At 53.4% G+C, this 19,909-nt stretch overlaps 1 protein-coding gene across 3 annotated transcripts in view; it reads right to left on the minus strand.

Moving 5' to 3' along the window:
* Positions 1-4,595: 4,595 nt before the first annotated feature.
* TTC7B (tetratricopeptide repeat domain 7B) overlaps positions 4,596-19,909 on the minus strand; it is a 224,021-nt gene continuing 208,707 nt past the window's right edge. For all 3 annotated transcript variants that reach the window (XM_049769780.1, XM_049769779.1, XM_049769781.1), the window contains one exon: positions 4,596-5,522. In XM_049769780.1, coding sequence (XP_049625737.1) covers positions 5,301-5,522 — 222 coding nt within the window. In that variant the 3' untranslated portion in view covers positions 4,596-5,300. The remainder of the gene's footprint in view (positions 5,523-19,909) is intronic.

Consider the following 19,909-nt stretch of genomic DNA (forward strand, 5'->3'; position numbering starts at 1 on the left):
GCTTCAAGACCTCGAGTTGGATCCCCTGCACTGCCCCACATGTTGTATGGGATCCCAGAAATCCCTGGTTCCATAGAGGCCCTAGACACAGCAACGAGGCAAGGAAAGGGATAGTGGAAGGTACACCAGGCACAAAAAACACACCAGTTCATGTTGACAAGCTCTCGACAACATGATGCTCACCTACTGGCAGGTTCATTCCATGAGGAAGCTCTGAAATCTTATTTTAAAGTGATTTCCTAAAAAATCAGTTTAAACTACAAATAACTTGGGACTGAAGTGATAACATAGTGGGTAGGAAGTTTGCCTCCTATGAGACAGAGCTGGGTTCAGTCCTTAGCACCTCATAAGTACCCTCAGCCCTGCCAGGAGTGTGATTTCTGAGTAGGAAGCCAGGAGTAAGCCCTAAGCAGCACCGAGTATGGTTCCACCCACCACAAAAAGGAAAATAAATTAAAAAGAACTTTGCCAAAGCAAAGGTTGGAAATCACAAATCAATAGAAAAGAGGGTTCCTGACCTTTCTAGCCAGCGGCTCTGTCATAGCCTGAGTGTATGTGGGAGTATTTCTGGGGCTACCATGGGAATGAGCCCCCTGGCTCCCTCATCAGACAGGGCACTGGCTCCTTAGATCAGGTGTAGGTGCTGTACCCGATTACTCTTTCTCTTCCCTTGGAGTGGGTCTGAACTTCCTTTTTCCTGTCTTCCCTTCCCTTGCTGTTGCTAGGACCATGGCAGGGGTTCTCAGACCACCATAGGCAAATGTGGGGTGATGTCGGGGATCGAGCTTATAGACTCATGCTCTTTTTGCCCTTGAGTCCTATTTGGGCCCCCTAATGTTTCCTAATGAGGACACTGGGCAGCCCAGCTCTGTGGTCTCCCACTTGGACCCTTACATACCCTCATTTAATGTACCGTATTTTCTGGCGTATAAGACGACTTTTTTTTTTTTTTTTGTCACACCTGGCAGTGCTCAGGGGTTACTCCTGGCTCCATGCTCAGAAATTGCTCCTGGCAGGCACAGGGGACCATAAGGGACGCCGGGATTCGAACCGATGACCTTCTGCATGAAAGGCAAACGCCTTACCTCCATGCTATCTCGACTTTTGAAACAAAAAAAAGTCAACCGAAAATAGGGGTCGTCTTATACGCCGAGTATATCCCGAAAAATATTTCAATATGCCGCTAAACGAAAATTGTCTGAATATTGCCACAAAATGAATTTTTCAACTCGATCCTGCACCAATCACTGCAAGGCTGCTCGGACGCCTCTCTAACTCAGCCAATCCAAGCAGGCTTTTTATGCATGCAAATTAGACAATGTTCTGGACCCGAATCTACACTGCTCAGATTGGCCAGAGTCAGAGAGGAAGTCTATTACAGTAGAACCTTTGAACCTTTGCTTGTTGTGGTTGGCTCACTGTGGTATATACAGTTGCCGCACAGGAACATTCTGTCTGATACAGCGAATATAGGCCCAAACCTATGTTTTAACTGCAAAATTAGGGGGTTGTCTTATACGCTCGGTCCTCTTATACGCCGGCAAATATGGTAACCACTTCTTTATTTTTGTGGTACTGGGAATCAAATAAGAGAGCTAACCAGACTGGCCCCCAACATCGCCGCACCACTTCTCTGAGGCAAATCACCCCTTTAAAGCTTCTATTATCAGGGGCTGGTGCAGTAAGTAGCAAGGCAGAAGGGTGTTTGCCTTGCATGAGATAGACCCAGGTCCTATCCTCAGCACCCATTTGATCCCCTGAGCATTGTCAGGAGTGATTCCTGAGTGCATAGCAATGAGTAACCCCCGAGCTTAGTTGGGTGTGGTTCGAAAACTAAAGCCTATACTTTCTTTTATTTTTTAATTTTTTTGGGGGGCATACCTGGTGGTGCTCAAGGGTTACTCTTAGCTCTGCACTAAGAAATTGCTCCTGGCAGGCTTGGCAGACCATACGGGATGCTGGGGATCAAACTCAGGTCTGTCTCGGATCGGCCATGTGCAAGGCAAATATCCTTCCACTGTGCTATCACTTTGGCCCAAGCCTATATTTTCTTTTTTTTTTGGGGGGGGGGAGGGTCACACCCGGCAGCGCTCAGTGGTTACTCCTGACTCTCTGCACAGAAATCACTCCTGGCAGGCATGGGGGACCATATGGGATGGCGGGATTCACCATCTGTCCTAGATCGGCTGCTTGCAAGGCGAACACCCTACTGTTGTGCTATCTCTCAGGCCCCCAAGCCTATATTTTCGTTTTTGTTTTTGTTTTGGGTCACACCCAGCAGTGCTCAGTGGTTACTCCTGGCTCTATGCTCAGGCATCACCCCTGGCAGGCACAGGGGACCATATGGGATGCTGGGATTCGAACCATTGTCCTTCTGCATGAAAGGCAAACGCATTACCTCCATGCTATTTCTCCGGCCCCTTGTTTTTGTTTTTTGTTTTGCCAAGCCTATATTTTCATTGCATGCAGGAAGCTTGGGTTCCATCCCTGGCACTGAGCCTGGAAGAGCTCCTGTGGTTCCCCTAAACTAGGGGTCCTCAAACTTTTTGAACAGGGGGCCAGTTCACTGTCCCTCAGACCATTGGAGGGTCTGACTATAGTAAAAACAAAACTTATGAACGAATTCTTATGCACACTCATATATCTTATTTTGCAGTGAAAAAACAAAACAGATACAAATACAATATGTGGCCCATGGGCCATAGTTTGAGGACCACTGTAACAAAAAACCCCAAATAACCAGAGGCTCTTTTCAAATACTGTCACCTTCAGGATCTCAGGACTGGGCTTTCTACAAAGGATGTCGCGGCATCACAGTTCATGGGAAGTGTCTGGGCTTGTGAGGATTATTAATCATAGGGTGGACCCGGCCAGCTCCTCCCCAACCAGGGCTTCCCCATGTTTCCTGAGAACCTGGGAGGGCACATGCCACAGGCCATGGAGTGTCTGGAACTGGGCTGGCCCAAGTGGGCTGCTTCTCCCACACACCTCTCCGCTCCTCCATGAGCTCCTGGCACCTCCGGGAAGGTGGCAGACAGGAGGTGGGCCTGGTCAGAGCAAGGGAAGGGTCCTTGTGGTCCCAATCCAGAACCTTATCCAAGCCAAATCCATCCAAGCTTTCCCAGCCAAACTTCTACTTCCCTGTGCTGGCTGGCAGGACAGATAGATGAACAGGAACCAAAATTCTTTCTCTAAAGGAATAGGCTTGGTCACCCACGACTATTTTTACATATTGTGCTGAAAAGCTATCTTGGTATGTGCTGTCATGCTTGTCTTTCCAGGAAGAGAAAAGAGAAAGTAGGGGTCCTTTCTCAGGGAAAGACCATGCAGGGTCCCCCTCGGTAGGAGCAGCCAAGGCCTGTCTACAGGGACTCTGGGCCAGAGGCAGGGCCCACCCCCAGAGTGCCCTGTCATGTCTCTGCCCTCCGAGCACCTACCTACAGCAAAGGCTCCATCTACCTCCACGTTCAGAAGACTCTGAGGCCTACGATCTTACTTGAAGGAAGCTGAGATGGGCTGGAAGCAGGTACTTCTGTGGAGGGTCCCTGAGCAAACCCAGCCCTGCGGGCTGCCGGGCATCTGCGTGTGGGTGGGATGGGAGGGAGCAGGCATGGATGCTGGGAATGTGCCTGGAATGATCCCTGAGCAAGGAAGGAAGAAAGGAAAGAAGTAAGGGAGGGAGGGAGAGAGAAAAGAATGGAGGGAAGGTAGAAAGGAAGGGCAGGAAGGAGGGAAGGAGGGCAGGAAGGAAGGAGGAAGGAAGGAGGGAAAGAGGAAAGGAAGGAAAAAGAAGGGAAGGAAGGAAGGAAGGAAGGAAGGGAGGAAGGAAGGGAGGAAGGAAGGAAGGAAGGAAGGAAGGAAGGAAGGAAGGAAGGAAGGAAGGAAGGAAGGAAGGAAGGAAGGAAGGAAGGAAGGAAGGGGATGGAAAGAAGTTACTTCCATCAGAAAAATTCAGACCCTCAGTGTGGTGTCCCAGCTGCTCGGGACAGATGGAGGCTTCTCTGGTTCTCTGCCTTCACTGCTCAGCAGGTTCAGTCCGTGGTTTTCCATTGTGCCCACTTTGTCTGCTTGCACTGCCCTCATGGTGGCATGGGGGCTGCTACAGCTCCTGCCTTGTCCTCAATCCAAGCCTATCCTGAGAGCAGAACCTTGCCTTACAGCTCCCACTGGGATTGGATGGCCTCAGGTCATGTGCTCAGTCTGAGCCTCTGGCAAGACTTAGGTCATATGCTCCAGGCTTGGGCCAGGTGGTAGGAACTGGGCAAGGGGGAAATGAATACCAAACTAATCTGGGGGTGGGGGCTCGAAGTCTCAGGGGCCCGGAATAACCTCTGGTGGAGTCAACTCCCCCACACTCACCTCACCAGTTATGGAGACTTAACTGTTATTGTTTTTGTTTTGGGGCCACACCTGGTGGCATTCAGGACTTACTCCTGGCTCTGCACTCAGGAATCATTCCTGGCAGGCTTGCGGGACAATATGGGATCAAACCCAGGTTTTGGTTCCATGCAAGGCATATACCTTCCCCACTATGCTATCGCTCTGGCCCCGTATTGCCTTCAATGTGGGCTTTCACAAAAGACCTGGGTCAGGAATCCATTTAAAAATCATTTTATTATTAACATTGTCTCCCCATTTTAGCCAAGGGTCTGTCATGTATAAGGAATGTCGGTAAATATTCCCTTTGAAGCTTCTTTGTACATATTTCCATCGATAAATAAACTCTGGATTCACATAAAAAAGTTAAACTTAAATAACTCATATTTCCTTCTCTTGTTAACAGGCATATATTGGTAAAATATAAATATTCTTGGACTCGGGCTTTTTGCTCTAAGTGAGGACAGTAAATTTATCATCACGTAAGTACAATTATCGACAACGAAAACCAAGACACTGTCAGCTGGTGCCATGGCGCGGGCGAGGGCCGAGGTGGGGAGTAGAACATTCACATTTGGTTTCTGGGCCGGGGCCGGCGCGGGGCTGGAGAGGAGAGAACAGTTTTCTTTACAGCTCTGATAAAAATAATCTGTTCTGCCACTGAATTTTAACTTCGAATAGATTCTCCTACGTTTGCTGATTCGCTTCAGAATCTCTCTCCTTTTTTTGTCTTTTTTTTTTTTAAACTTGAAACTCAGATGTCAACTCACAAAATATGGCACATAATACAGGTTGAACAAGGTCTGAGGTCAGCGACGATGGCTGGGTTGGCAGGGACCGCAGAGGGGGCCTGGGGGAGGGTGCGGGGCTGGGGAGTTTGGCTGGTTGGAGCCCCCGTGTGTGGCTCACACGCACCTTCCGGCTCAGAGCACGCGCGGAATGATGGTGAAGGGCACGGCGGGGCTGCTGGCCTCCAGCTCCAGGGCGGTCAGGAAGCACTCGGTGGCCGCTGCGTCGTTACCCTGAGCTTGCAGGACCTCCCCCAGCCCGTTCCACACCTCGTGGGCTGTGGAGTTGACCTGCACGGCGTCGCGAAGGACCTTCTCGGCTAGGCTGTAGCGGCCCAGCTGGTGGAGGATCAGGGCCTGCGGGTGGTGGGAGATAGACAGACAGATAGACGTGAGTCAAGGGAGTGGGGATTGTGCAGGTCTTTTGTGTGTCCACTGGGCTGGACATATGGTTAGTTCAAACTCATCCTGCACTTGGGGCAGTGCTTCTCAATTATTTTTTGTCATGCCCCCCCTAGGAAGAAGAAAACATTTTTTGTGCCCTCCCCACCGCACGACTGTAAATAGTTTCTTTATTAAAAAAAAACTTTAACTTGCAAAACAAAAATATATAAAATAATTTGAGCTGGTTTTTTAATCAGAGGTGATGTCTGGATTAATGGCTACAACGAGCACATTTTGCAATGCATAGGTTTTTGAAACAGGGTTTGAAGCAGGACACAGCAACTCTCAGCTCCAGAGACATACAGCGACATAAACACGGGGCTTAGCTTGTTGTGACAGTGTTTGCCGAGGTCAAACGTGCCCCCCTTTATGGAGCCTCGAGCCCCCCCCCAGGGCGTGCCCCACTATTTGAGAAGCATTGACTTGTGGGAACAGAAAGAACACAGGGACCAAGGAGATGTTACAGTGGGCAGAGCGCTCACCTTGTAAGTGACTAACCCACGGTCAATCTCCGGCACTCTGCATGGTCCCCTGGAATAGTTGACTCAGAGTGCAGAGCCAGTAGTAAGCCCTGGGTATGGCCCTCAAACCAAAGTGGGGAAAATCATTGGCATTAGAACCATTCAAAGTTCCAGCAAGCAGCTGTTTCTGAGTGATGAAGGGGCAACAGCAAATGGACCCATTGGGATGACCAAAATCTTGACTAAGTGACCTAGAGCCATAGCCGGCTGTAACAGAGGATGCATTTGTTATCTTAGATTTCCACATTTGGAAATGGCCTTGGAGGCATCATTGTGGGGGTGGTCGGGATGAGAGCTGCAGAGGTTCATGGCATACCCCTGCCCACAAGCCTTTGACATCAAGGCATTTGCTCACACTCAGATCAGGGCAGCATGGCAGCGGGTCTTTCCTGATAGGTCTGATGAAGGGTGTGGGCTGGGATCACCCCCAGGACACGGATGTCTGCCCGGACCTAGGGAGTACACTCTCACTCTCTCCCTCATTTCTATCGGGGGCCATGAAGTGGACCTCCCTTCCTTCAGCCATTATAAATCACATCACTCACTCATACTCCAAGTGCAACCAGGGAATCTCTGAGATCAGGTTTGGGGGTCGCGGAGGCAGCTCCTGGATACAGCTAGACCTGCACTCAGAGACTGTCCCTACAGTGGAAGTGTTGGGGCAGAGGAGGTCGCCCTCTCTTGAGGGCCTCTCAATAATCGTATCCCCAGGAGGGTGATTCCCTTTTGGGCCACAGTCAGAGACCAAGGGCTGGTTTCCAGTCCCCTACTATACCCAGTAACTATGACTCTAGTTTTTGCTGATTAGTTAAGTTCCACCAGGACCTTGAGTACAGAGCTGGGAGAGGGCCCTGAGCAAGATGAACTACATCCCACATATTGTTCACAAGCCCAGGTGCTCATCTGCTCTGGGCTTGGGTTTCTGTCTCTGTTTTTCTGTTCCACAGGGGTTGTGGTGGTACTCAGGGGTCACTCCTGGCTCTGTGCTCAGGGAATCATTCCTGTTGTTGCTCGTGGGACACTGAAATGCCAGAGATTGAACCCGGATTGGTCATGTGCAAGGCAAGTGCCCTCCCCTTTGTGCTATCATTCTGGCTCCCGCTACAGTCTAACCAGCAGCATTTTTTCCTCTCCCCATTGGCTTTGCGGGGTTTGGCACTATTGTCTGGACACTTTGAAGCTCTCCTTTCAGAGGATGAACCTACCTTCAGTTCTCTTATTGTGATTCCCTCAGCTGTTGGCTCCGCCTGGGCCATGAGGAACAGAAGCAGATTTCCTCTGCTGTTCCACACACATTTGTTTCCCTGTTGCCGCTCTTTTGTTAGAGCAACAGGGCCCCAATATCGGCTTCTTGGGTTCTGCACAGGACTGGCCCTGCTCTTGTGTAGCTTCTGCTGTGGGATTTCCACGGCTCAGTCATGTTGCGTAGGTGGAGCCTCACAGTGCTTGGCTTCCTGCTTCAACTTCCTGACCTGCACATCCTAGCCAGTGTGGACTGAAGGACAAGATGGATGGACTGGCAGGCAGACAGACAGACAGACAGACGGGAGGTAGATGTTGTCCCTCTCAGGTAGCCGCCTATAGTCACTCTTTCAAGACTGGACATGTGCTACTCTTTTCCAAACCTCTGTACCTGAACTCTGCTCTTTCTTTCTGGGGCTTAACCCTGACAACCCAAGTTCTCCAGACTATACCCTACTGGGGTGGGTAGCTGAGTTTTCTCTGGGATGGAATTGAGTTCTCGCAGACAACATGGTTGGTACAGGGGCATTGGGGAGCCTCTCTGAAGGGTTGGTGAAGGATGGAAGTGGGGGCTGCAGAGGGAGGCTCAGGGGCCACCATGGGTTTGCTTCCCTCTGCTTCCTTCCTTGGAAACCCCCCATCCCAAGGTGCCCTGTGAGGTGGGGACCAGATCCACTGCTGGGGTCACTTCTGCTTTAGATACCAGGAAGTGAGGCTGAGAATGACCAAAGTCCGAGCTCCTCCCCATTGGGCTTACTGACCCCTTCCCCTTGCTGGGCCTCGTTATTGAGCTATCCCAGGTGGTCTGGGCTATGGCCCAGAGGTCTATACCATGCTGCACTCACCCCTGCCTCTTTATAACCTCTGTCAACCCTGTCACCCCTTCTCATCTCATCATGATGCGGGGGGGATACTTCTTCAGGGTGCAGTGGTTCCCCAACTTGGCTTGCTTGGATCTCCCGAGGACTGTGAGGGGCCCTGGCTTTGCTCGGCAGGGCCAGCCAGGGTCCAAGACTCAGGATGGCTGTGGATGATGAAGAACTGGGGGTGGCAGGGGTGGGGTTGGGGTCCTATTAGCTAGTGGACTGAGAAGGTGGGAGACCCACAGGATCTTGGGTTCTTGGCTCAGGGAGGCGTGGAGACCCTCACTCACAAGAGCCCTAAGTTTGTTCTCCAGCATCTCTGAGGGTGCATCTCCTTAAATGACCACCTGGCAGGCTGCTTTGGGGGGACAAAACTACCTTCTTCTGGAACACATGCCAAGCTTGAGGGCTGACCAGCCTCATCCTCAGTGTTGAGCAGTGAAGGGTCAACGGGGTGTGGAAATTTCCAGTGTATGTGGGCCTACTCTGCTCATGGAATGACCTTGGAGCTTCCTGAGCATGTTTAGTGGAGCTAAGTCTGAAGGCCAAAACTGCTCAAGGAGAAGGGAACAGAGACCTCCCAGTGCTTGGGCAAGAAGGAGCTGAAGATCTCCTGGGGCCAGGGTGGGAAGCTAGTGGATCCCTATAGTCCTCAAACCCCCTTCACTGATATGCTTGCAGGATCCTGCTGTGTACAACCATTCCTTGAGTCCCACTTCCCTTCTGCTCCTCTATCAAAGGCTGAAATTGGGGGCACTGAACCTTCTCACTACACTCCAGGTCCAACCATCCCAGCCCCACTGTGAGGTCCAGCCTCTCTGCCTTGCCCTGCCTGAGCCCCTCCCTTTGCAGCTCTCAGCCCAGCCTGGCAACCCCAGACCCTCTAAGAGCCCAGGCTACAACCCCGGCATCAGACAGTTGTCCTCAGACTCTTGGGTTTGAAGTCCTGGCACACAAGTTGGGGGACATAGAGGATCCTTGCAAGAAGTGGGGGACACCCTGGCATGGCCTACAGACACCATGGCCTGGGCAACAAGAGCTCCTGACATCTCTGCAGAAGTGGAGGCCAGGAGGGCAGGTGCTCCTATATGTGGGGTGAACTATGGGATTCCCCCATTCAGAAGGGGCACCACCCATCAGGTGACTCACTTAGTCTCTTTGTCTTTTGGTGGTCACACCCACCAATGCTCAGGGGTTACTCCCGGTGATGCTGGGGGACCCTAAGGGATGCTGGGGTCAGTCGCCTACAAGGCCTACAAGGCAAGCACCTTCCCGCTGTGCTATGGCTCCAGCCCTGCTGGGCTTTCATTAGTCCCTTTCTTAGACGCTGATGAACACAAGCCTCCCAGGGCCATAATCTCTGTAATCAGGTGTTTGGTACCAACAAAATCTTGGAGAAGCACCAAGTGGGAAGGGGAGCAGATTAAACCTGCTATTTCTGACCAAGCCCAGCAGACCTGGCTGCAGGAGAACAAGCAACAGCTCCTGGCTTGTGGGCTGTTTTGTTTGTGTCGTTTTGTTTTTGGTGGAGTGATGGTGCCCTTCGCGGTGGCTTGGGGGGGGGGGCGACAAAGGGGGTTGGGGAGGAAGAAGTGGAAGGGGGAAGGAAGAGTAGAAAGGGAGAGAGAGGAGTTGGAAGGAGTGTAGGGGGTGGGCATGATACAGAGGTGTGGGGGTGTAGAGTAGAAGGGGTGAGAGGTGCAGGGAGATTGATGGGTGGGAGGGGTGGGAGAGAGAGGATACAGGGGTGTGGTAGCAGGGGGTGGGGAGAAGTGGGGCCATAGCAGCCCAGGCAGCCCCTGTTCTCCATCAGGAGCAAGCAGGAAGCTATGTTGGCCCACGGAGCTCCAGTGAGGGTCCCAGTCCACAGGGGCTTGGCACTGCCATGGCAGCCCAGACAGGCCCAGCCCTGGGCACAGTGGGAACAATTGCAGACCATGTGGCCCCACAAGGGCATCTGCCCATGGACCCCTTGTGGCTGTCGGAGGGTTGGCTCCTCCGCTGGGCTGGGGCTGGGCTCCGTGGGCAGCTCCCTATGGGTAGAAGGGTGAGAAGGTGCCCACTCAGGACTGTGCTTGCTGTCATACTCACTGCCACGCTTGCTGCCACAAACTCAGTGCCATACTCACTGTCACACTCACTGTCACACTCACTGCCATACTCACTGCCTTGTTCACTGCCCATGTCCCAGGCATGTGGCTTGGACTCCTGAGGTACCACTAGAACCCCCAGACAGGGTCATTGTAGGTCTATTGTAGCCAAGTGGACACAGTCCTGTCATGCAGGAGGGCAGGGATGGGAACTCAGGGCAGCAGTGTAGGGGCTTCTGGGAGGACAAATGCCTTTCCAGCAGCCCCTAGTGCTCAAGAGGGCTGATTCTCGCCCACATCTGTGAACTGTGTCTTCCTAACTATCCCAACACGACAGAGGGGTGCACACAGCCCAGGGCTGCACTTGGCACAGATCTGCACACAGTCCAGGGCTGCACTAACCCAGAGCTTCCCTCAGTGCCCTGTGAGCTTGCCGTGGGCTGGGGTGGAGTGGGGGACCAATTGCAGGAAGCCCAGCAGCGAGGAGTGAGGGTGAATCCTTTGGTGTACTGTCTGCTTTTGCATCCGACAGCACAGCACAGCGCAGCCTGACCAGGAGGGGCCGGGGTTCTCCAGGCAGGGCTGTATCAAGGAGGCTCCAGGGAGCCAGGCTGCTCCTTCCTTCCTGGGGTCTGAGTTGCTGGTTTGATGGAACAAACCTGCCACCGAAGGCATTGTGCAGAGAGCCACAGGGCCAGTGACAGCCTCCTGCTGGGACCCTCTGGTGCTCTGCCCCAATGGGGTCCGTGACCCCAGTCCCCTGGGGCTGGGGAACTCCACTATCTGCACCTGCCAGGACAGATCTGACATGCTCCCCTAGAGTCTGAGTCAGAACATTTGTGGCCTGAGAGAAGACAGGGGTGCAGAATAGGGTGGGGTTCCTATAAGGGTGGGGAGGGAGGACCCAGGGGAGCCTTCCTGGCTCATGATGGACTCCTGACTCAGGTGGGTGCCTACCCTATGGTTTTGTGCCACGATGGAGGGAGAGAGGTGGCTTTCTAGAAATTTGACACCTCTTGGCTCAAGCTTAGGTAACCCCAGGAGGGAAAAAAAAAGGACCCTTTCCTTGGGGCCTTGGGGCATGCGCTGGAAGTGTTGGTGCTCAGGGGACCTGTAGGACAGCATGTATGTGTGTGTGTGTGTGGGGGGGGGTATGTAAATACTTTCTTTCTGATCACCAGAATATAAATAACCTGGGTCCCCCTGCAAGCAGCTGCAGAAGTGGGCACCCCATCTCACGCCTTCCCCTGCAGCAGAAGTGGGGAACTCCACTGCCTCCACCCCATGATGCCCTTGCCTCCCCTGCCCTCTCTTCTCTGGCGAGAACCACCAAAGACAGTGAGAGGGGCCCTATCTGTGGGTGCAGCTGAGGGGCAGTTCCCCTATCCTGCTCTCTGGCAATGCCTGGGAAAGGAGCCACAGTCTGCAGGGGAGGGTGGCCGGGTGGTCCCACCTGGAGGCTCCAGCCCGCTGTTGCATGGATAGCAGGGATGGGGTGGGGTGCAGGAGTGCTGAGGGAAGCTGATCTCAGGGTGGGGGCACCACTCTCCCTGGAGCAGTGAGCCCGGAGCCTGGGGCAGGGCTGGTGACTCACTCAATAGAGGCTCAGTCACCTAGACCACTCGCCCCTCAGTCATGGTGCACTGGCTACTGTGCTGTGGAACCCCCACCCCCCAAGTAGGGAGACGGAGCTACAGGGGAATGCAGGTGAGCCCACCCACCTCCTCCGCTGCAGTGGGGCTGATTCCCGGGTTTCAGAGCAGGGAAGAGAGCTCGATCCAGCTCCTTCGAAGGCTCTTTCCTCCCCTCAGCCCCCACAGCCCCTTCTCTCCACTCCAACCTCAGCTTCTTCCTGCTCCCTGTCCTCAGGCAGACGGTGGCCCTCAGAAGAGGTTGGGTGTCAGGGAGCCATCAGGGATGTGGGACCAACAGAGGAGACTTCTAGGGCCCATCTCAAGGACTTGCTGGCTCAAGCCACAGCTGAGGGCTGCGGAAGCTCTTCTGTAGCCCCCCTTCCACATCAGGTGTTTTATTTGAAGGACCAGACTTTCTGGGGATCAGGCTTCTCTAGCCAAAAATTCTACCCGGAAAGAAAAGTGCTAATATTCCTTGTTCCTGCCACTCTTACTTTCAAACCTGCTCTGGAAACATAGGTCCAGGGGCTGCAGGGCTGTCACACATCCTCCTTCTTGCCAACATCCCTGCAAGATGGCCCCCGCTCACCCCTGCCTGAACCTGCCTTTTTGATTCCTTAAAAGTCACATGGAAAAAAAATCTCTGCCCTGACAGTCCTCCAGGACTGCAAGTTCCCTTAATAGCATGTGAATACACCCATGTCCACACACACGTAGCGACACGTATTCCGGTCCACACTAGCTCGCAGACACACATTTCCACACATGCCCATGCAGACACACATACACATACATGTGTCCACATATGCACATTTAGATACATGTCCATACAGGCACATACATGCACCCTCACTTGCCATGGGCCTCTGGGGGATGGACATTAAGTCGAACCCCACACCCTCGGATCTCCTCAGATGTACCTCAGGAAACTGAGAGAGGCGGCTTTCCCTTCCCTTCCCCTTTCTCAGTATCTGAGGGCAGAACCTGGAAAGCTGCTTCCTCCTAGGGAGAGGGAAGGCTCTGGTCAGGAATAACTTCACATGGAGCGAGGCCCACACATCAGGGCCCGTCCCCTTTCCTCTTTGGCACTGGGTGCTGTAACCCTGGCAGCGGGACACCCACAAGCTGCAGTGACTCTTCCGTGAACAGACCAGAGCACTGGGACAAACGCAAGGAGAGCGTAAGGCCTGGCAGAGGGTCCCATGCGACCTGTACCACCTCTGTGGGACACATGGGGGAGAGATGGCTGACAACACGCTGGCAGCTGCTTACCTCACTTTTTCCTACCTCTCACTTCCTGCATCCTCATTTCATTCCATACTTCCTCATCTCCTGACTTCCCTATGGCCTCACTTCCCCACCTCCTCACCTCACAGGTGAAAGCGAATCCGAGGTTGTGCCACACTGCTCAGGGCATAGAAGCGGGCCATCTCAGGGCACATGAGTCAGGGGTGCTTTTTTTTCCCTCCCTTCCAGAAACTTCTCTGAGAGCTTAAAACACTGCTGGGTCTGCTGTGGGTCCCACCCTGCCTGATAACCCAGGCTGGATGGGGTTGCCTTTGTTCAGTATCTGGAACAGAATGGGGCCTGCTAGGAGAACATTCTAGAAAAGAGACAGGAAGCTCCAAGATTTTTGGTTTAACGCCAATAGGAAGGATAGAGAAGCCCCAAGTCAGAGACTCATGGGCCTGTTGCAACCTGGCACCTTCACCTGGAGCTCTTGCCTCTTTCTAGAAGCTTCCTGTGAGTGGACATCTGCTGGTACCTCACTCTTCATGAAGGACGCTGCCTCTTGTTGATCCCCTCCCCTCTTAAGGGATGTACCTCTGTTTCCAGGAAGCCATACAAGGGAAGGAACAGAGGAGAGGAAAAGGCCTGGATTGGCAAGGACATGTATGGCCCTGTCTTGGGGGACACACAGAGAACTTCACAGGAACCTGGGGTCCTGGGGGAGGTTGTCCCAAATTTGCAGGAACCTCAGGTTCTGGGGGAAGCAGTCCCAAACCTGCAGGCCCTAAAGAATTGCCTGTCCTGTTGACCCTGGTTCACACAGGCAAGGAAATCTGGTCCAGCCCAGGGCTGACATCACTCTAGGCGCTTACGCTATCTGCCTCGTGAGAGTAGACAGACCCCAGTGATAGATCCTGCTAGAATTGGGTGGGATCTCTCCATTCTGAAACAAACGAATACAAATGATCACACTCACTGATGGTAACCAGAACCTCAAAGCCTTGGAAAGAATCTTCCCTACAAATATTGAGAACTTCCCATATCCCAACTCTGTTGTAGGAGGTGGGTGGGAAGGTGAAGTGGTGGGGGGTCTGGGCACCCCAGAGTGGGTTCCTGTTGGCAGGGCGTGGGGAGGTAAGGGTGTTTATGTACCTGCTCCCCAAAGGCCCCATAACTGATCATAACTCATCCTAGGCTGGAGGACCAGGGGTGGGCCACACCTGCCATGTCCCTCTGAGGAGTGTTGGGGACAGGGCCTGTCCTATAGAGGTCACAGGGTCACAGCTTCTGGGGTCAGGGAGAGGAACCAGAATTGAATCTGAGCTCTTGAACTCTCAAGGGTTGTTGCCAGACTCCCCAGTACTCCCTACTAAGGTCTGTCCCCCAAAATCAGGGCCACTGGGGCTCCTCTCCACAGCAAACACTCTGGACGTGGAACCTGGCAGCAGATTAATTTCTCTGACACCAACTCTCCCTGGATGGCTGAGTTTGGGGGGACAGGAACAATCAGGGCTGTGGACCTCACTAGCAGGAAGGGTTTGAGCATGTGTGTGGGGCACAGGCAGGGTGGGGGATGCCTCTGATGGGTATTGAGACAGGGGAGTTGGGAAAGGATGTGGTTCCCTGTGGGAAAGCACCAGGGCAGCTTAAGTGCAATAGCAAATCCTGGCCTGAGCATAGTGAGGAAATAAAAAAAAAAAAGATGTTTTTTGTCAGGGCTGAGGACAAGATAGGGAGAAGAGACGGCAGCGGGTAAGCTCCAGGCGCTACTCACAAGCCCCCTGAGCGGTCTCTCTCTCCTCCCCAGGACTCGAGGGTTCACTCCGCTTCCAGACTCTGGGCCTGATTTCCCTGCAGCCGAGTTTCTCATAACTGGGCCTGGTCCCTTGCTGCGAGAGTGGCTGCTGCGTGTGTGGGCGTCTCCGCAGAGCCGCGCAGAGGGATAAGCTACAGTCAGTGCTCGACAGGTCCCACAGCAGAGCGAGGGGCTCTGTCACCTCTGGTAGAGTGCCAGGTGGTAGGCAGAGCCTCTAATGGCCAGTGGGGGTTCTAATTAGAGAGCCAATTAAAATGCCAGTGACCTTCCTGGCTTTGAAGGAGCTGGTGGGGGGAAAAAAAACCAACACAAAAACATCGTCCTTAGCAAGAAGCCGACTCTGCTTCTAGCTTGTTCTGGTGACGGTGCTCGTGGGGGCTGGCTGGCTGCTGCTTTGGTTCTAGCCCCAGGCAGCCATCTGGATGGCGCAGAGGATCAGAGGGAAGCCACAGGGACCCGAGCATGAAGGCAGGTGGGGTGAGGGTTGCCTCCTGCAGGGGTGGAGGCTGGCCTCACTCCTGCTGCCTGAAGGAGGATGAGGCCTTCTGGGCCAGAGACTGCCCTGCAGTGGGAACCAGCGGTTTCAGCATCATTGGAAGGGGGGAAGTCAGGGACTTTTTGGGGAGGCCAGAGCCCAGGCTGTCCTACGCCCATGCGTTGGTGTGCCCAAGACTGCCTACGGTCACAATCCTGGGCTCCCACACCCCTCACAGGAGACCCATTTGCCAGAGCCCAGTTCCCAGCAATTAGATTGGGCATGGGCTTCTACCCAGGAACTAAGGCCCAACAACAGCCACCCCTCTCGCCCCCACAAAGCCCTGTACATTCTGTAGCTCAGCCCACTGCCTCCTGCTTTGTGGGCACCTTCATGGCTTGTCAGGATGAAGCTGTGGCTCAGAGGCATGACAGAACTCCTGAGGAGTTCCTAGAGCCTCCCATCAAGTTGGTTTTGGCTCTGGCTGGGGCTGGCTAGGGTGTGGGCAGGGCTGGGCTGGCCCCCTCTCACCCACCCACATCTACCGCAGGGGCTGGACCAGAGGATCTATGGCCAGGAGAAGGAGGGTGTGGGGACAGCACAGAAGCAGACCCCAGTGTGCATTCTGTCCTCTCTGAGACTTGAACCTGGCCGCCTTGTGCCTTCCCATGGCAGCTCTACGTCGGTTCCTCCTGGGTCTTCTCCAGGCTGCCTCCCTACCGTAGGGCATGGCCGCAGCCCAAGAAATACACTGCACATCACGGCACCTTTTCCTCAACATGTCGGGGACCCACCTCAACATGGCTTGCTCCCTCCTCCTTCCCAAGGCTGCTCTTCCTCCTGGGGCCCCTGAGCCAAGTATCTGTGAGTCAGCCCAGAGCCTTGCAGATCCCTCCACCACCCTCACGGGGTGCCTGTCTCGAGCTCCCTGAGCTGGACTGTGGAGGTGCCATGAGCTGAGTCAGACACAGAGAGCCTCCGCACAACCTCGCCCCTGTAGCTCCCAGAACCACCTCTCAGCTATGCAGACCTGCTCGTACCACATGGCTCTACACTTTAATTGAATAAGTTATTGTTTGGGGGCCCTAGCAGTGGTGCTCGGTATTTTGACTCTGTTCAGGGATCACTCCTGGCGGGCTTGGGGGAGTTACTATGTATGGGATGCTAAGGATCAAACTTAGCTGCATACAAGGCAAATGTCCTCCTTTCTGTACTATTTGTCCACCCATTGGGATTTTTTGTTTTTTTCAATTTAGAAACATTTCAAATCTGCAGCCAAGGCGAACATCTAGATTTACAGCAGTCAGATTTAACAGCTTCCATGTTGTCCATTCATATGTGGGGGAGGGAAGAAGTAAATAAATTACAGGTACAATGTTTGTTGCCCCTAAATATTGCAGGAGGGAGCCCTGAAAAGCATGGCGGTTCCTTACATAACTGCCAGCCCCATCACAGCTAACAACAAAGATGGCACCGCCTCCCTTTCCCCACAACCCAGCCTACATCCATGTCCCGAAGTGTCCCAGAATGCGCCCCACAGCTGGTGTGCTCCTCGTCTACCGAGATGCCATCTGTGCCCGGCTCGTGCGTGTCAGAGCCCACACTTCCACTTGGCCCAGGTCAGGCCTTCTGCGGAGACTGTTCTGTGGCCCTGCCCCCACGCATATGGCCTTGTGCCCCACATGTCTGTCTGCAGGAGTCCCTGAGACTTTTCTAGACTTGCTGAGACACTTCTGTCTTTTCTTCTTAGAACTTTCCATCCTTGAGGATTGGAGCCAGCTTCTGTTTTGGGGATCTAGTCTAGTACCTGTCCCTAGACCCTCATTCCTCCTGCATGCAGATCATCATCTTTAAACCTTGTGGGATAGGTGATCTGTGACCATCTGTTTATGGGTCCAGCAGAGGACATGGCAGGATGGGGCTAATCTACATGTCCTGCCTGTTTCACAAGCCTTGGGGTGGTGGTGTATGGAATAATGAGTTGGGATTCTGAAAGGCCTGAAAGACCCTGACCCTGCAAGGGTAGCTTAAGAGAGAGGTCTGAGATAGAGTGGGGGAAGGGTGGTTTTCAGTACATGGAACCTCGGTCAACAAGGTACCCTTGGGGGTATGTGGCAGAGCAGCTGTGGTGCAGGCAGGAGGCTCTTTCAGAGCTCTTTGGAAGCTTCTGGAAGCTCAGAACCTTCTTGGCCCTGATCTGATCTGAGAGAGGAACCCTAGCCCTAGTTATAGATCAGAGGTTCCTGGCTTCCCCACTTTTCAGAAACAAAGTAATTCAGGTTCCCATACTGCAACCAGGGCTACTCTCACCCTCCCATATATCCTGGGGCTCTATGGGGGTGGTAAAATTCCTGGCTTGGGGGAAAGACTGTTCTAGACATTCCTCTCCCCCAGGAGGGTGCCGAGAAAGCAGAGGCATAGAGGCCATGCTTCTTCCCAATGCTCCATGACAGAGTCTGCACATAAACCCACCATGGGTCCCCCAGAACAGGGAGTCTACAAACACCCCAGCTGCTGCCTTGTCTACAGGTTGGGGTCTCCTGATCTAAGGTCATGGATACTTAATGACATGTGGCACCACATTCTGTTCTTGATCCGTCTCCACAACAGGAAATAGAAATAAGCACAGAATTCAATTTTTTGCCTTAAGCTTCCATAACCTGTAGTCTTTGCTGTATAAACACCATGTATTTGGTCTAGGTTCATGACTAATCTCAGTAGAGAAGCCAAGCCAATAAAACTCACAGGTAGACCACCTCTGATCATGTAGGGGGTGAGGTAGACTCTCCCCAACCTCCCAGTGACCTTGTGGAACTGCCCAGGACCTTCGTGTCTCCCACATCCCAGCATGCTTTGGGAGTGTCTGCATCTAGGGCACAGCCTCTGGGGACTTGCCTCTGTGTCCACTCTGCAGTGCTATGTTTGAGTGCTTGTTCATGGCTATGCCAGATTCCCCTGCATTGAGGCCCAACTTGACTTTCTGCTCCTCACAGCCCTCCACTCCCTTCCCATGGTTCTCTGGGCCTAAGCCTAAAGTCTTTATCTTACAGTCCTCTCTTCACTTGAGGTCCAGACTTACCAGCTCTGGCATTCCTTCACCTGCCTGTCCCCACTCTTCTCAGCCTAGAAGGGCACCGTGGAGGTTCTGAGCTCCCTGCTGAGAGCTTCAGTCTCTTTTCTTCCTCAGCTATACCCCTGTTACCACTAACTGCCTCATGGAGGCTACACTCACCCCTTCATTCCCCCTTCTGCCCTCCATGTGTGCTTAGAATAGAAACGAAGGCTTTGCCTGCCGGCCTTCCACTCCCTTAGCCCACTAGACTATCTCTGCCTTCCTTGAACACCTGCCTCAAGTCTGGCTCACTTGCCCACCCCAGCATCCCATGGGGAACTAATAGGGTAACAGCTCTTCTTCTTGCACCCATATCCTTTCTCTGAGAACCCGCATGCCCCACACACTCAAACTTTCCCTTCTTGCCCACAGAGGCCAGTCTCTCCTCTGGCTCCTACCCCTTGTTGGGGGCACCCCTTCCACATGCCTGGCCGCCATCATCTCTCTGCAGTCTCTGCCTGGGCTGGTGAAGGAAGAAACAGCATCTGCTTCACACAGGTGCGTGGGTATGGGCTGGCTGCAAACCCTGGAGTCTCAGTAGAGGTGGGACTTCTCGAGATTCAGAAGAGTCTAGTTCTGAGTTAAATGTGTGTTTGGGGCTCATGGCACCCTTCTTTGATACAGCTGAGGGTGGAGGTGGGGAAACTGAGGCACAAGGCGGGTGAGCAACTTGGCAGTAGTACAGATTCCATCTTCCTCCACTTCCCCAAAGCCACTTAAGCAGCTTTTCTGCACAGCCTGGGGAGAGGGCAGGGAGGTGAGAAGCGGTGATGCCTCCACAAGTATCATCACCAAGTTACTGAGAAGAACCCAGCAGGACCAGTCTTTGGGAAGCAGCAGTTTCCCACCATGAGATTCGAAGGCTTGTGGGCATCCATCGGGCCCTGGGCTGGACAGACTCCGAATACGCCAGATGCAGAGAAAAGTCAGCGCTTATGATTCCTGTTATTTTCCCGTGCGGGCACCCAGATCAGCTCCAGACCAACAAAAGCCAGGGGGGTGCTCAGGTGTGTCACCACCCACAACGGGCTGCTGGCTCCTGGGGAGGACAGCAGGGGTGGGTGGGGGTAGGGGCTGCCACCAGGGAGTGGAAAGGTCCAGTGAGTGGAAAGGGCTGGAGGGAAAGCTGAGAAGCCCTGGTCGAGTTTCCTATGCCCTGTCTCTGGATCATGCGATCTCCCTGGGGCCGAGTTCCAAACACTTCTGAATCATTCAGGGCCAGAGGCGGCACACACAGCCTCTCCCCAGGAAAAAGCAGCTCCAGGGGACAAGCTTTCTCCAGGGACACTTCTCACAGGAATGAGAGCTGGATGAGAA

The sequence above is a fragment of the Suncus etruscus genome, chromosome 3, assembly GCF_024139225.1.
Source record: "Suncus etruscus isolate mSunEtr1 chromosome 3, mSunEtr1.pri.cur, whole genome shotgun sequence".
NCBI lineage: Eukaryota > Metazoa > Chordata > Mammalia > Eulipotyphla > Soricidae > Suncus > Suncus etruscus.